This window comes from Eretmochelys imbricata, chromosome 4 (assembly GCF_965152235.1).
Source record: "Eretmochelys imbricata isolate rEreImb1 chromosome 4, rEreImb1.hap1, whole genome shotgun sequence".
In the NCBI taxonomy this organism is placed as follows: domain Eukaryota; kingdom Metazoa; phylum Chordata; order Testudines; family Cheloniidae; genus Eretmochelys; species Eretmochelys imbricata.
The window spans coordinates 4,740,614-4,756,599 of NC_135575.1; the positions used below are offsets into that span (position 1 = coordinate 4,740,614).

Below are 15,986 nucleotides of genomic sequence, written 5' to 3' on the forward strand. Positions count from 1 at the left end.
GTGCTCATTTTATATTTATTTTTATTACAAGTATTTGCACTGTAAAAAACAAAAGAAATAGTATTTTTCAATTCACCTAATACAAGTACTGTAGTGTAACCTCTTTATCATGAAAGTTGAACTTACAAATGTAGAATTATGTACAAAAAACTCTCCCCCAAGGAGTTAAGTCACAAATTTAATTAACACATTTTTTTTTAACGATCGTCATCAGCACAGAAGCATGTCCTCTGGAATGGTGACCGAAGCATGAAGGGGCATACAAATGTTTAGCATATCCGGCATGTAAATATCTTGCAATGCCAGCTACAAAAGTGCCATGCAAATGCCTGTTCTCACTTTCTGGTGACATTGTAAATAAGAGGGCAGCATTATCTCCTGTAAATGTAAACAAACTTGTTTGTCTTAGCAATTGGCTGAACAAGAAGTAGGACTGAGAAGACTTGTAGGCTCAGAAATTTTACATTGTTTTGACTGCAGTTATGTAAAAAAAAAAATTTGTAAGTTGCACTTTCACAATTAAAGAGATTGCACTACAGTCTTGTATAAAAAATACAATTTCTTTTATCATTTTTAAAGTGCAAATATTTGCAATCAAAAATAATATACACTTTGATTTCGATTACAACACAGAATACAATATATGTGAAAATGTAGAAAAACATCCAAAATATTTAATAAATTTCAATTGGTATTCTATTGTTTAACAGTATGATTAATCACAATTATTGTTTTAACTGCGATTAATTTTTTTGAGTTAATCGTGTGAGTTAACTGCGATTAATTGGCAGCCCTAGTAAGAATACTATCATGAGAGTGATCTCAGCAGGGAGGTTAGGAAGGGATATGGAGAAGATATCATAAACTTGAGGTGTAGCTACGTCGAATGATGTCCGCTTGTCCTTTGCTATAGCTCTCCATGCTGGTAGAAAGAGTTTGAGATGACGCCCAAAAGAGGTTCATGATAGGAACATTGGTATACAGAGTGGTTGACAGCTCTCTAGCCGCACTCAGAAATACCATTTTCACGACAATTGAGTGTGTTGTGCAGGGGTCTGTGTTGCCCAAACAGGTGGATGGGTTCTGTGCACCTTACGGTGCTTCTGAGGAGGCTCAAAGGCTCATTGGTGATAGAAATGGGCTGTTCTACAGCATCGGCTTTGCAGGGGGCTATAAAATTTTTCTTTTTGGTTCCAAATGCCCACGGATTGAGTTGGCTCTAGAGACTTTTAGTGAGTGTAAGTAATCATCAGTTTTCTGGTTCAAGAGGTCTGACTCGTCAAATGGAAGGTCCTTGTATTGTGTTTTGTACCTCTCTAGGGAAAGCTGAGGACTGTAACCAGGATTCCCTCTTCATGACACTTCCCATTGCTAACACACGTGAGGATATGTCCGCTGAATCAACTGCAGCTTGAAGTATGGATATGGTGACCAACTTGCTTTCCTGTAAAAATGATTATGATCCTGTTGGGGTAACTTGTCTGTAAATTCTTCCATTCGGCCAGAGTTTATAAAGTCATACTTGGCCATCAGTGCCAAGTAGTCAGAGATCCAGAACTGTAGTCCAGCAGAGAAGACCTTTGACTCATAAGGTTCAGTGCCTTACCCTCCCTGTCTGCCAGGGTGGAGCACTGGTGTTGTTTCGTCTACTCCGACACAGCCTGTATCACCAAGGAGTTAGGTGGAGGGTGTGAAAATAGAAATTCTGCCCCCTTAGGGGGGACGTAGTATCTTCTCTCGGCCCATCTTTTCTCGGCCCCCTTCGGAGTCAGTGTGCATATGGCCAAGGTATGCCACATGTTGCGGTCTGGTTAAAGAATGGCCTCATTGATTGGTAGAGCCACCGTTGCCAGTACTGATGTGTGCAGAATATCTAGTAGATGATGATGATGACTGTCCTGCACCTCTTCTAGTAGGATCTCAAGAGCATTGGCTAGCCTCCGTAGGAGCTCTTGAAACCGTCAGTAGTCTGGTGGGGAGGAAGGTGTTGATGACACGGCAACATTTGGAGACGACAAAGGGAATCTCTCCAGATCCGCCAGTACCATAAGAATCGGGCTAATCGGTGCATCGTCTAACCCCATGTCCGAACGTCTAACCGGACTAAGGTTGTCGGGGCAAGATGGGGAATCCTCCCAAGTTGAACAGGACCACTCTCAAGGTGAATACTGAGGCCATGAGCTCCAATATGACCAACCCAGTTGATCCTGCTGCTGTTGAGCCTGTGCTCAAAGAGCTGGGTACTACCTCTGTGGGTAAGACAAAGTGGGAAACTGTCATGGTGCCGTTGGAACCCTTCAGTAGTTGTGCTTCTGAAACAGGAGTGGCAGGCCACGCCAAACATTTGTATCCTCAGAATTGGAGACTTCCACAAATGGCGGTGCCAATGGAGCTGTCAGAATGGGGTGTGTCAGAGTACTGAGTAGCAGGTGACAGAAGTTTCATGCTTCGACCACCATTCCAGAGGACATGCTTCCATGCTGATGACTCTTGTTAAACAAATGTGTTAATTAAATTTGTGACTGAACTCCTTGGGGGACAATTATACATCTCCTGCTTTTACCCACATTCTGCCATATATTTCGTGTTATGGCAGGCTCGGATGATGACCGATCATATATTGTTCGATTTAAGAATGCCTTCATTGCATATTTGACCAAACACGAAGAAGGTACCAGGATGAGATTTCTAAAGAGAGCTACAGCATTGGACCCAAGGGATAAGAACCTGAAGTGCTTTCCAAAATCTGAGAGGGATGAGGTGTGGGACATGCTGTCAGAAGTCTTACAAGAGCAATACTCTGATTTGGAAACTACAGAACCCGAACCACCTAAAAAGAAAATCAATCTTCTCTTGGTGGCATCTGACTCAGATGATGGAAATGAACATGCATCAGTCTGCACTGCTTTGGATCGTTACTGAACAGAACCCGTCATCAGCATGGAAGCATGTCCTCTGGAATGGTGGTCGAAGCATGAAGGGTCGTACAAATATTTAACATATCTGGCACATAAATACCTTGCAATGCCAGCTACAACAGTGCCATGCAAACATCTGATCTCATTTTCAAGTGGCCTTGTAAATTAGAAGCAGGCAGCATTATCTCCTGTAAATGTAAACAAACTTATTTGTCTTGGCGATTGGCTGAACAAGAAGTAGGACTGAGTGAATCCGTAGGCTGTAAAGTTTTACCCTGTTTTATTTTTGAGTGTGGTTATGTAAAACAAAATTCTACATTTGTAAGTCGCACTTTCACGATAAAGAGCACTACAGTACTTGTATGAGGTGAATAGAAATATACTACTTTTTTGTTTATCTTTTTACAGTGCAAATATTTGTAATAAAAAATATAAAGTGAGCACTGTACACTTTGTATTCTGTGTTGTAACTGAAATCAATATATTTGAAAATGTAGAAAACATCAACAAATATTTAAACAAACAGTATTCTATTATTGTTTAACAGTGAGATGAAAACTGCAATTAATTGCAATTATTTTTTAATCTCACGATTAAGCGCAATTAATTTTGTTAATCATTTGACAAGCTCTAATGAAAAGCATTTTGGGGTCATAGTAGAGAAGCAATGCAAGATAAGCTTCCACTGCAATACTGTGGCAAAGAGGACCAGTGCGATTCTTGGATGTATAAACAGTGAGTAGGAGTGAGGAAGTGATTTTACCTCTGTAGACGGAATTGGTGAGACAGATACTGGAAGACTGTGTTTAGTGCTGGTACCCACATTTTAAAAAGGATGCTGAAAATCTGAAGAGGGTGCAGAGATGAATCACAAATGATTTAAGGGCTGTAAAAAATGCCTTAGTGCGAGAGACGAACAGAGCTCAGTTGCTTAGCTTGTCAACGAGAAGATCCAGAGGAGACTTAACTACAGCGTAGAAGTATCTTCATGGGAAGAAAATACTGAGTACCAAATGGCCTTTTAATCTACCGGGGGCAGGCATAACAAGAACAAGTGGCTATAAATTCACACCAGCCAAATTCAGATCAGAATTAAAGCACACATCTTTAACAGAGAGAATGATTGGAACAGAATACCAAGGAAAGTGGTGGATTCTCTATCTCTTGAAGTCTTTAGATCAAGATTGGATGGCTTTCTGGAAGATATGCTTTAGTCAAACCCAAGTGATAGACAGTGGCGGATTAGCCCCCTGGGGGCCTGGCCAACTGTGGGGCGGGGTCCGGGAAAAATCCCCCGCAGGGCAGCAGAAGCCTGGAGCTCCGGCCACTAGGCCGGCAGGGTGGGAGAAACTGCCGGCCCCAACTCCATGCCCTGGCAGCAACTCTGGGTGGGTGGGGGAATCCCCCCCCAACACCCGCAGCCCTGGCAGAAGCCGTGGGATGGGGGAAGCTCCCCCTTCCTTCCAGCGGCCCCAGCCCGACCCAATCCCCATCAGAAGCTGTGGGATGGGGGAAACCCCTCCCCACCCAGAGGCCCCATCCTCATCAGAAGCCACAGGACAGGAAAAGCCCTAACCAGCAGAGACCTTGTCTCCAGCAGAAGCCGTGGGAAGCCTCCCCTCCCCCAAGCAGAAGAGGTGACACAGGGGAAGCCCCCTCCCCCGCCCCCTCCCCCCTCAGCAGAACCCTGCTTTTGGCAGAAGCCTGGCGGGGGGGGGGGGGGGGAGGGGAGAGGAGGCAAGGGGGGAGAAGCTCCAGTGCCCTGACCCTGGTCACCCAGACCCCCGCTGCGGCCAGGGACTGGAGGAGCTCTCATTCCTTGTTGCACCCCAGGGCCATGGTGCAGGGACAGAGCTTCTCAGGTATCGTGGGCGCAGAGGGGAGGGAGGGGGAGAAAGGAGGGAAAGGGGTTGCAGGGCTGCAGTGGAGGAGGAGAATATGGGGACCTTGGGTGGAACAGGGGTGGGCCTTGGGGAAGGGGCAGAAAGACGTGGGGCTGCAGGTGGAAGGGGCAGAATGGGGGCGGGGCCTCAGGCGGAAGGGGCCTTGCTCTGGCCCAGGGCCTCAGGAAACTTTAATCTGCCTCTGGTTATAGGGATTACTACAGGGGTAACTAAGTGAAATTCCCTGGCCTGTGTTGTGCAGGAGGTCAGACAAGATCTAACAATCCGTTCTGGCCTTAAACGCTATGAATAAAGGCAATTTCATGAAGGAGAACATGTATAGATCTCTACAAGTTTAGAGGTGAGAAATGGACACCTCTATATCCTGTTGTTTTGCATTTCCCATTACTAACAAGGAACTGGGTTGAAAGGTGAGTCAGTTTATATTAATAATTATTTCACGGTTGAAATACATACAAGTCAGTCTCTCCCTTAGCTCAGGTGTTGGAGCCATATCGACAGCACTCTTGCCATGGCAGTTGACCAGTGTTGGATCTGCACCATGACTAAGCAACAAAGAGCAGACTTCTACACGATTCTTGGAAGCAGCTTCATGTAAGGGGGTAAACTGCCAGAGATCCATAGCATTAACACAGGCTCCATGCTAGGAGTGGGAAAGAAATTTTTATGTTAGTAATAAGAGATAACCATGACAAAGATCACAAGGTTTTCATTTTTATAACTTTAACACTCATTAAGTTATTTTCAAATGAAATGAAAAATAATTGATTTATCTTCATCTACCAAAATCTGAACTTTGCAATGAACTTAATTTTTATTGAGACACCTTTGTTTCAAAAAAATTCCAGTTAACTAAATTCTAATGCTTGTCTGCCGAGATTATGCGGAAAAAACACATACTTAATTCAGTGGTACAGGTGTATGTCTAAAGGCCCAAAGCCCCACACAACTGAAATAATATATTACAGGTGTGAAAAATCACAATTTTTTTTTAAAAAAAACAGAAATAAGGCTACAGTCTTAACTATTGTATGATGTAACTATCTCTCTCCATAATTTTGCAATATTGCAATGCTCATGTTTTCTTCCATTTCTCCACTTACCTTAAGTAACAATTCTGTGACTTCGTAATGTCCATATGAACATGCATTATGAAGAGGTACAAGTCCGCTAGATTAAATAAAATAAAACAAAATTACATATCTAGGAAGCATTTTCAAAGACTTTTGAAGTATTTTCAGGCTGTAAAATTAGCAGATTTCAAAATCAAATGGAATCTTAACCAAATACATTTGCATTTATTTTCAGAATAATGCGCTGATTAAGAATAGCATAAAAAACATTTTTGAGTAATGTAACGTAAGTGTTTAATCTACCATACATTAATGTTAAGAAATAGCACTCACTGCATGCATAATTATAGCTCTACCCTGATATCACGTGACCCGATATAACATGAATTTGGATATAATGCGGAAAGCAGCGCTCTGGGGGGCGGGGCTTTGCACTCCAGCGGATCAGAGCATCAGGCTCTGACATGCTGCTCTGAGCGGCATGTTAAGGGTGCCGGGCCGGGGCCGAGGGGTTGGATAAAGGGCAGAGGGTCTCGGGGGGCGGTCACGGGACAGGGAGCGGGGGGGTTGAATGGTTCGGAGGTTCTGGGGCCAGGGCGGTCAGGGGATGGGAGTGTTGGATAGGGCGTGGGAGTCCCGGGGGCCCTGTCAGGGGGCAGGGGTGTGGATAGGGGTCGGGGCAGTTAGGGGACAGGGAGCAGGGGGATTGGGTAGAGGGTGGGGTCCTGGGGGTGATTAGGGACAGGGTGGGGTCTCTGGAGGGGGCAGTCAGGAGACAAGGAGCAGGGGGGCTTAGATAGGGGGTGGGCTCTTGGGAGGGGTGGTTAGGGGAGGAGGGTCTCTGGAGGGGGTAGTCAGGGGACGAGGAGCGAAGGGGTTTGGATGGGTCGGGCATTCTGAGGGGTCAGTCAGGGGGCAGGACGTGACTATTAATAACAGAAATACTCGAGGCCAAAGCAAGTTCGTTATAGCTGCTCTGGGCAGGGGGCTGGAAGTGCCCCCACAACCCTAGCCCACACCCCAGCCCTCTGCCCTGACCCCTACACCCCCCCACACACCCCAGCCCTGATCCCTGCACCCCCCCACACACACTACCAGCCCTCTGCCCTGACCCCTGCACCCCCACACATACCCAGCCCCCTCACACCCCATGCCCTGACTCCTGCACCCTCTCTCATGCCCCCAGCCCTCTGACCTGACTCCTGCACCCTCCTCACATGCCCCCAGCCCTGACTCCTGCACCCCCCACACATACCCAGCCCCCCCCACACCCCATGCCCTGACTCTTGCACCCCCCACATTCCCACCCCCACCCTGAGCACCAAACGGGAGCTCCTGCACCACCCCCCACATTCCCACTTGCACCCCTCGCACCAAATGGAAGCTGCCCAAGTAGGCACTCCACATCCAAACCTCCTGCTCCAACCCTGAGCCCGCTCCCGCATTCTAGCTCCTGGCCAAACCCTGCACCGCAACCCCCAGCCTGCTCCTTCACCCCCAGCCCTGTACTCAGTGCACTCCCACCCTCAGCTCAGTGCAGAGAGAGAGGAAGAGAATGGGCTAGAGCCAGTGAGAAGGTAGGTACCCACTCCATGTGGGCAGGGCCGGGATCCCAGACCGGCAGTGGGCTGAGCGGAGCCGGCAGCCGGGACTCTGGCTGGAAGGAGCCGGTGGACGGAACCCCAGGCTGGCAGCGGGCTGAGCGACTCAGCCCACTGCCGGTCTGGGGTCCCGGCCACCGGCCCCTCTCAGCCCGCTGGCAGTCTGGGGTTCTGGCTGCCGGCTCCTTGTCCGCCAGGGTCCCGGCCGCCGGCCCCGCTCAGCCCACTGCCAGTCTGGGGTTCTGGCTGCCCACCCCTTGCCAGCCGGGGTCCCGGCCGCAGGCCCCCATCAGCCTGCTGCTGGCCTAGGTGAACAGAACCCCAGGCTGACAACGGGTTGAGTGGGCCGGCGGCGTCAGATCAGCATTTTAATGTAATTTTAAATGACGCTTCTTAAACATTTTGAAAACCTTGTTTACTTTACATACGACAATAGTTTAGTTATATAATATACAGACTTATAGAGAGAGACCCTCTAAAAAACATTAAAATGTATGACTGGCATGCGAAACCCTTACATTAAAGTGAATAAATGAAGACTCGGCACACCGCTTCTGAAAGGTTGCCGACCCCTGTTTTATACTATTGGCCTTCCCAACACTCCTGGAAACAAGTTCTAAAGATTGACTGTGTGTTGTGTGAAGCAGTACTTCCGTCTGTTTGTTTTAAATCTGCTGTCTATTAACTTCATTGAGTGACTCGTAGTTCTTGTGTTGCATGAAGGTGTAAGTTAACACTTCCCTATTCATTTTCTCCACCCCATTAGTGTTATTACAGTCCTCTACAGGACTCAGCCATCTTTTCTAAGATGAAGAAGCCCAGTCTTCTTAATCTCTCCTTATACAGAAGCTTTTCCATACCCGCAATCATTTTTGTTGCCCTTCGCCGTACTTTTTCCAACTCTACTATATCTTATTTGAGAAGGCGTAACCAGAACTGCATGCAGTATTCAAGGTGTGGGTGAACCATGGATTTATATAGAGACAATATTATGTTTTCTTTTCTTATTTTCTATCCCTTTCCCAATGGTTCCTGACATTTTGTTAGCCCTTTTGACTGATGGTGCACATTGGACAGATGTTTTCAGAGAACTATCCAGAATGACTCCAAGATCTTCTTCAGTGGTAATAGCTAATTTAGATCCCACCATAGTGTATATATAGTTGGGATTTTGTTTTCTACTGTGCATTACTTTGCACTTATCAACACTGAATTTCATCTGCCACTTTCTTGCCCACTCACCCAGTTTTTCTGAGATCCCTTTGTAACTCTTTGCAGTCAGCTTTGGACTTAACTAGCCTGAGTAATCTATGAAATATGTTAATTCACCTTAGAAAAGACTGCTCTGCTATCTTCTCTTCCTATGATGTTTACTGCTGGTAATAGCTGTGAAACTAGGTGCTTGTTTATCTCATCAGTTGTGCACGTGCAAATCTCATGGAGCTGACATGCATATACCTGACAAAATAATCAGGTCACAGAAAAGTGTAACTGAATATGCCTCGTCTGTCACACCTTGCGTTCATTTTTATTGCCAAAATAATACCAGAAGTCCATCAACACTCAAAATTGTGCACAGAATTTCCAATAACACAGCGGACCCATAAAGAACCAAGCAATATAGATTTCAAAATGCACTTATTTAATGAAGATCTACATAACTAAGGAGCACACTACATAAAATAGAAGATCTACATAACTAAGGAGCACACTATCCCACTTCAATCCTCACTTGGGCTTTTACAAAAGATTATTTACCACAAAAACAAAATTTTGATTCTGGAAACAACTGTGCCCCAATTCTCATCTCCAATTTTAGATTAACTCATTTTCAGATACAGACTGAATTACAACATACAACAGAACAATGATAAAAATAATTCTTAAAATATAACTAACTAGTGAAACCAGAGAATTAATTAAAAACCAATATACATACCCCTTGTCCTTTGCATGAACATCAGCACCATGCTGAAGCAAAAGCTGGACTATTCGAACTCTGTTATAGCCTGCTGCTAGATGCAAAGGAGTGGACTGAAAAGAGAAACAACAGAAAGTAAGACGGAGGCAGAGTACATAGGCGGTTTGTAATTTATGCAGCCCACAAAATGAGAGGAGCAGCCAAAGTTAATGAACACCAAAACCGATGCATAAAAAAGGATGAGAGTCGTTTAATAAAAGGCAAAGGGTTCGAAACACAGGAGCCAAGTCACCAATCTTATTTTCAAAATGCTGAACACCCTGCAGCTTAGGGTTGCCAACTGTCTAATCACACAAACCCAAACACCCTTGCCCCGCCCCTTGCCCTGCCCCATCTCCGAGGCACCACCCCACTCACTTCATCCCCGTTGCCTCTGTCGCTTGCTTTCCCCCACCCTCACTCACTTGCACCAGGCTGAGACAGAGGGTTGAGGTGTGGGCTGGGGCCGAGGGGTTTGGAGTTTAGTAGGGGGCTCCAGGCTGAGCCTGGGGCAGGAGGTTAGGGTGCAGGAGGGGGTGAGGGATGTGGGCTCCAGCTGGGTGGCACTTACCTCGGGGGCTCCTGGTTGCTGGCGCAGTGGGGCTAAGGCAGTCTCTCTGCCTACCCTGGCCCCATGCCACTCCCGGAAGCGGCCTGCGTGCTGCCCCCGCCCCGACTCCGCAGCGCCCATTGGCCGCAGTTCCCAGCCAATGGGAGTTGCGGAGTTCTCCTGCCCCCGCACCCTAGGGCCGCAAGGGAGCAGGGATGTGCTGGCCGCTTCCGGAAGCGGCGTGAGGCCAGGACAGGCAAGGAGCCTGCCTTAGCCTCACTGCACCGCCAGACTTTTAGCAGCCTAAAATCTCCCGGATTGGCTTCTGTAGCCTCCAGGAGATAGAGCCAGATTCCAAGAGACTCCCGGAGAAACCGGGAGGGTTGGCAACCCTATGCAGCTCCCGCTGACTTCAGCACTTTTGAGAGTCTGGTAACTTATTTAGGAAGTTTCGCATAAACTCAGAAGCCTAACTTTAAGATCCCATCTTTGGACATCTTGGCTATAGTTCTTAAATTTAAAAAAATTAAGTTACAGAGAGTCAAATTACTGCCACCAGGTCTGCATGAGTGACTCTGGGAATCCATGAGAAAAGATTTTGGGAGACTGCAACTTCTCCCATATTTTTAAAGAGAGAGATAGCAGTCAACTTTATGGCAACCAAAGGGAAATTAAAGCATCTACTTCCCTCTTCAAGTAGCTGCTCCTTGAGTTAGAATGAAAGTATTATGAGAGATGCTAGTATAATTTGGTAACTATAAAGCTCTTCATTGTACTTCAGGTTTTTTAAAAATTCTGTCTTGTAGCTCTGATTCCAAAACATCTCAATCCTGAATGTCCTGCTGCCAGTGCAAACCCAGCATCACCAGAATTGATCTCTTCTCCCACCTCCCTTAACTCTTCCCCCCTCACTCCTTTTTTTTTAATTGTTCATAATGTCACTATCCCCACAATCCCCAAACACCAGCATATACCCCCACCCCCAATCCACCCTATTACTACTTCCTCTACAGCTCTAAAAATCTAACCTTACTTCAAATCATCGTGTCAACACTCTTCTCTGCACCTTGGGTCAGTTGGCATGGAAGGCCTCAGCCCATACAAATGCTGCTGCCAAAAGACACCTTCCCCTCATGTTTCTCATCCTTGCTTTAAAGGCTCTAAAAATATTCTGCTTACATTTGTGATCTTATCTCTTTCCACTCATTGCCTTTACTCAGTATAAACCAGACACTTGGCTGCTCCCTTTGTTTGTTCCTCACACAGCTACATCTTCTTCCGTGATGCACGTTAAGTTTGGAATAGTTTCAAACTTTGTTTCCATTTGATCATATTTCCTTCACTCAAATTACTCCTTAAACAAGGATTCTTCTGAACAGTTTAGGATGATCCACCATACAAGTTATTTTCACTAATTACAAGTGATTCACTGAAAAAAAATCCAATCCCAACTGACAAAATAGTGCATAATTCAGGATCTTCTGCCCATAAGCAAATACATATTCCTCTGGAATATCTACTCCTTGTTCTCTCTCCCCTTCTTCCCCTCACCAAGCATGATCTCTTGTCATTTGTGCATTCCTATTTAGACTGTAAATTGCTAAAAAGAGGAATTGGTGTCTTGTATGCACCTATCAATCATAGAAATGTAGGACTGGAAGAGACCTCAATAGGTCATCTATAGTCCAGTCCCTTGCACTGAGGCAAGACTAAGTATTATCTTCTATACCATCCCTGGGACATGGTGCTGGCCGCTTCCGGGAGCGGCACAGGGCCCAAGGTGCCACGGGGGTAGCAATCCTGGGGGCTGTAGTTTGCCCACCCCGTTCTAAAAAACCTCCAATGACAGAGACTCCACAATCTCCCTGAGCAATTTATTCCTGTGGTTAACTATCCTTATAATTAGGAAGTTTTTTCCTAATGTCCAACCTAAACCTCCCTTGCTGCAAATTTAAGCACATTATTTCTTGTCCTGTCCTCATGGGTTAAGGAGAATCATTTATCATCCTCCTCTTTACAACAACCTTTTACATATTTGTGTCCCCGCTCAGTCCTCTCTTCTCCAGACTAAACTCCAATTATTTTTTCAATCTTTCCTTGTAGGTCACTGTTTTCTAGACCTTTAATAATATTTTTGGCTCTCCTCTGGCCTTTCTCCAGTTTGTCCACATCTTTCCCAAAGTGTGGTACCCAGAACTGGACACAACTACTTTGGTTGAGGGCTTACCAATGTGGAGTAGAGCAGAAGAATTACTTCTCATATCTTGCTTACAACACTCCTGCTAATACATCCCAGAATGATGTTCACTCTTTTTGCAACAGTATTACACTGATGACTCATATTTAGTTTGTGATCAACTATAACCCCCCCAGATCCTTTTCTGCAGTACTCCTTCCTAAGCAGTTGTTTCCCATTTTGTATTTGTCCAATTAATTAGCCCTTCAGAAGCGTTGTGCTTTGCGTTCATACTTTTGTCTGCAAACTTTGTAAGTGTACTTTCTATGCCATTATCCAAATCATTTATAAATAAACTGACTATCAGATCCAGGACAGATCCCTGCTGGACCTCATTCAGTGTCTCTTTCCAGCTTAATTGCAAACCATTGATAACTAGTCTCTTGAGTATGGTTTTCCAACCAGTTGTGATCCCACTTTATAGTACGTTCGTCAGGGTTATATTTCTCTAATTTGTTTATGAGAAGGTCATGTGAGACAGTATCAAAAGCCTTGGTCTTCCTCTTGCTTCTAATGTATTTGTAAAATGTTTTCTTGTTGCCCTTTATGCCCCTAGCTAGTTTAATCTTGTTTTTTGCCTTGGCCTTTCTAATTTTGTCCCTACATGCTTGTGTTTATTTTATATTCACTCTTTGGGAAGTAATTTGACCTAGTTTCCACTTTTTGTATGACTCTTTTTTGAGTTTCAGGTCATTGAAGATCTCTGTTTAAGCCAGGGGAGTCTCTTACCACACTTCCTATCTTTCCTATGCATTGATATACTTTGCTCTTGAGCCCTTACTAACGTCTCTTTAAAAAACTGCCAACTCGCCTGAACTCTTTTTCTCCCTCAGACTTGCTTCCCATAGGTTCTTATGTATCAATTCTCTGAGTTTGCTAAAGTCTGCCTTCTTGAAATCCATTATCTTTATTCTGCTCTTTTCCCTCCTACCATTCCTTAGAATCATGAACTCCGTCATTTCATAATCACTTTCACCCAAGCTGCCTTCCACCTTCAAATTTTCAACTAGTTTCCCTCTATTTGTCAAAATCAAATCTAGAATAGCCTCTCCCCTACTCACTTTCTCCATCTTCTGTTATTTACAAAAAATGTTGCTTCCAATGTATTCCAAGAACTTGTTGGATAATCTGTACCCTGCTGTATTATTTTCCCAGCAGATGTTTGGGTAGTTGAAGTCCCCCACCACTGCCAAGTTCTGTGTTACGGATGATTTTACTAGTTTTTTAAAAAAAGCTTCATCTTTTCTTCCTGGTTAGGTGGTCTATAGTAGACACCTACCACTGGTCTATAGTAGACATCACCCTTGGGTTTTTTTTACCTCTTTTATCCTTACCCAGAGGCTTTCAACAGGTCTGCTTCCTGAGTCTATCTTAACATCACTGCAAAGATCTTTGGTTGTAACAGATATACTAAGAGGTTGTCCAGATTTTTATTGTTGGGGTAGCTGTGGGATTTTTATTGGGCGGGAGTGCGGGGGGGGGGAGAATAAGGTGTCCTTCGCACCCACAACAGTATGGAGAAAATGAACAGAACAAAAACAATACACAGCACAGGATATCAACACCACCAGTCTCCCTACATAGCTTGAGGACCTTGGCTCTCTAGCCAGCTCCTGAACAATGCTCCTTGGCTAGCACTCCTAGCTAGGATGGGTTGATATTTTTTGTTCAAAATGTTTGTTGGTTTGTTTCTTTTAACGGCTCCCCCCCCCCCCCCCCAACCCAACTAGTAATTTTTGAAGGAGATGTCTGTTTGAAACATTTGGGCAGTTCTCATTAAAAACAACAAAATTTTGAAAATGAAAAATTTGGCTAGCCAGGTAAAAATTTTCTGTAAAACCAAACATTTTGTCAGAGTGGCCACATTTTTTGTGTTTTCTGTTTTTTCAACAAAAACTCAAATAAATTGTAGAAAAGGAGACAAATGCGTTCTTTTCATTTTTGTAAAAAAAAAATTTTTTTTTACCCGAAAACAAATTCCTGGCTAGCTATACTCCATACTTCTACTGACGCTTCTGTCCTAGTGTTGCCAATGCCCATGAGTTTATCGTGTGGCTTGCAATATCTGATGTGTTGGGGTTTTTCTGAAGCCTTAGACCCTGGAGTCATGTAACTATACCAGAATCTCCAAGAAACTGGAAAAAAATTAACCATAGGGATTCAAAAGCCAGAAGACAAATAAAAGGAACTTCAAATGTATTATTCTTAAAATCATGATTCGAGCCAATCTCATGATTTTTGGGGCCTGTCTCAGGATTTTTCAGCACTTGATAATAGCAATGCTGTTATACACTTTATTTTTAAATTGACAGGTTGAACTGGTGCAACTGACTTCCCACAGCTGTTACTAGCCATCCCACGTGGATGTATTTGTGCATGACAATCCAGATCAGGTGGGGGGAGGGGGAGAGATCCAGACAGCTACAGATCACCCTCTCATAGTGGTGCTAACTAAATAATGGCCCAATTTTTTAGAAATGCATGTGCAGTTGTGTACACAACGCTCAGTGCAAATATTCAGGCTGGGAAATTTCATACATACATAAAACCTGAATGCATGCAGAAATGCATGTTCATTTTTTAAAACACATGCCAACATTTTTAATTCAGATTCCAAAAAGTCAAACATTTAAAAATTGGGGGAGGAAGTGCAGTGCATCATGCAGAACAAGGGACTGTGCTCCATTTGTAGGAGGGCTGTCTTTCTCTGGCTCTGTGCCCAAAGATTGCAGGTGTCTTGGTGCACCATGCTTATGTACATAACCATGAATATACAGCAAACCAGGGTGGATAAAAATCAATGATTTTTTTAAAAAAAAAATAAAAAAATCTGATTTTTTAAATTTAAAATCAGATTTTTTTTGATAAAATGCTTTTTGAGGAAAAAAACCATCTAAAGATAGTTTTAATTAAGATACATTATAGCTCAAAGATATCTCATCATGGAATAGGGATTATAAATTCTAATTCTATAATATGAGACAATATATTCATGTCATGTTTAAGAAAAGTTTTGTAAATGAGTTCCAATAGTAGATCATGGATTAGGGACCCAATCTTATGTGGCTCCAGGGGCTTCTGTATAGATTATTTAGGTTAATTTAGGGACTCAGTGCTCAGTCTAGAAAGTACCATCAGAGATGCTTAGTGTTGCAGTTCTCAAACTGTGGATTTGTCTCTCCAGCGATAACATGCTTGTTAACAGCAAAAATGTTTTTAAAAAAATAAATAATATATCGAGGTGAGAAATAACAGACCTCAACCCTATTGTCCCTCTGCAAATGTGTGTACACAGAGTCAATCCCTTACCTCTCTCTAAAAGTGCAAAGTTTCAAAAAGATCAATGAATAGATGATTGTTGGGGGCGGAATAGAGCTGGACAAGGAGAAGAAGTCTGGAGATAAATGTGAGAAGGGAGGGACAGGCAGTAGAAACAAAAGTGAAACTGTTTGAGCAGCATATTGCAGAAGTCTTGAGATCTGAGAGTGGCCTTCACTGATTTGAGATCTACCATACCATTCGCTCACTAGAAGGGAAAACCTATAACGGCAGCAAGCCGTAAGAGAGACCCAGTTTGGGAATATTTTAATGAAGTTCCTCTACCTGTGGGTAAGACAGGCATGCATGCAAAATGCAAACAGTGCAACAAAGAAATGCAATGCCTGGCTGCCTAAATGAAATAACATCTTGAGAAGTGTTCCCTCTCAGGAAGACACTGCATTGAAGATGATGAAAGGAAGCAGG

General features: G+C 44.2%; 1 protein-coding gene across 1 annotated transcript in view; it reads right to left on the reverse strand.

Moving 5' to 3' along the window:
* The window catches only part of TNKS (tankyrase), a 280,881-nt gene that overhangs the window by 89,246 nt on the left and 175,649 nt on the right, over window positions 1-15,986 (reverse strand). Inside the window, exons 6-8 of the mRNA XM_077814807.1 lie at window positions 9,436-9,530; window positions 5,926-5,992; window positions 5,279-5,465 (exon numbers count right to left, since the gene is read on the reverse strand). Of these exons, the coding sequence (XP_077670933.1) occupies window positions 5,279-5,465; window positions 5,926-5,992; window positions 9,436-9,530 (349 nt within the window). The remainder of the gene's footprint in view (window positions 1-5,278; window positions 5,466-5,925; window positions 5,993-9,435; window positions 9,531-15,986) is intronic.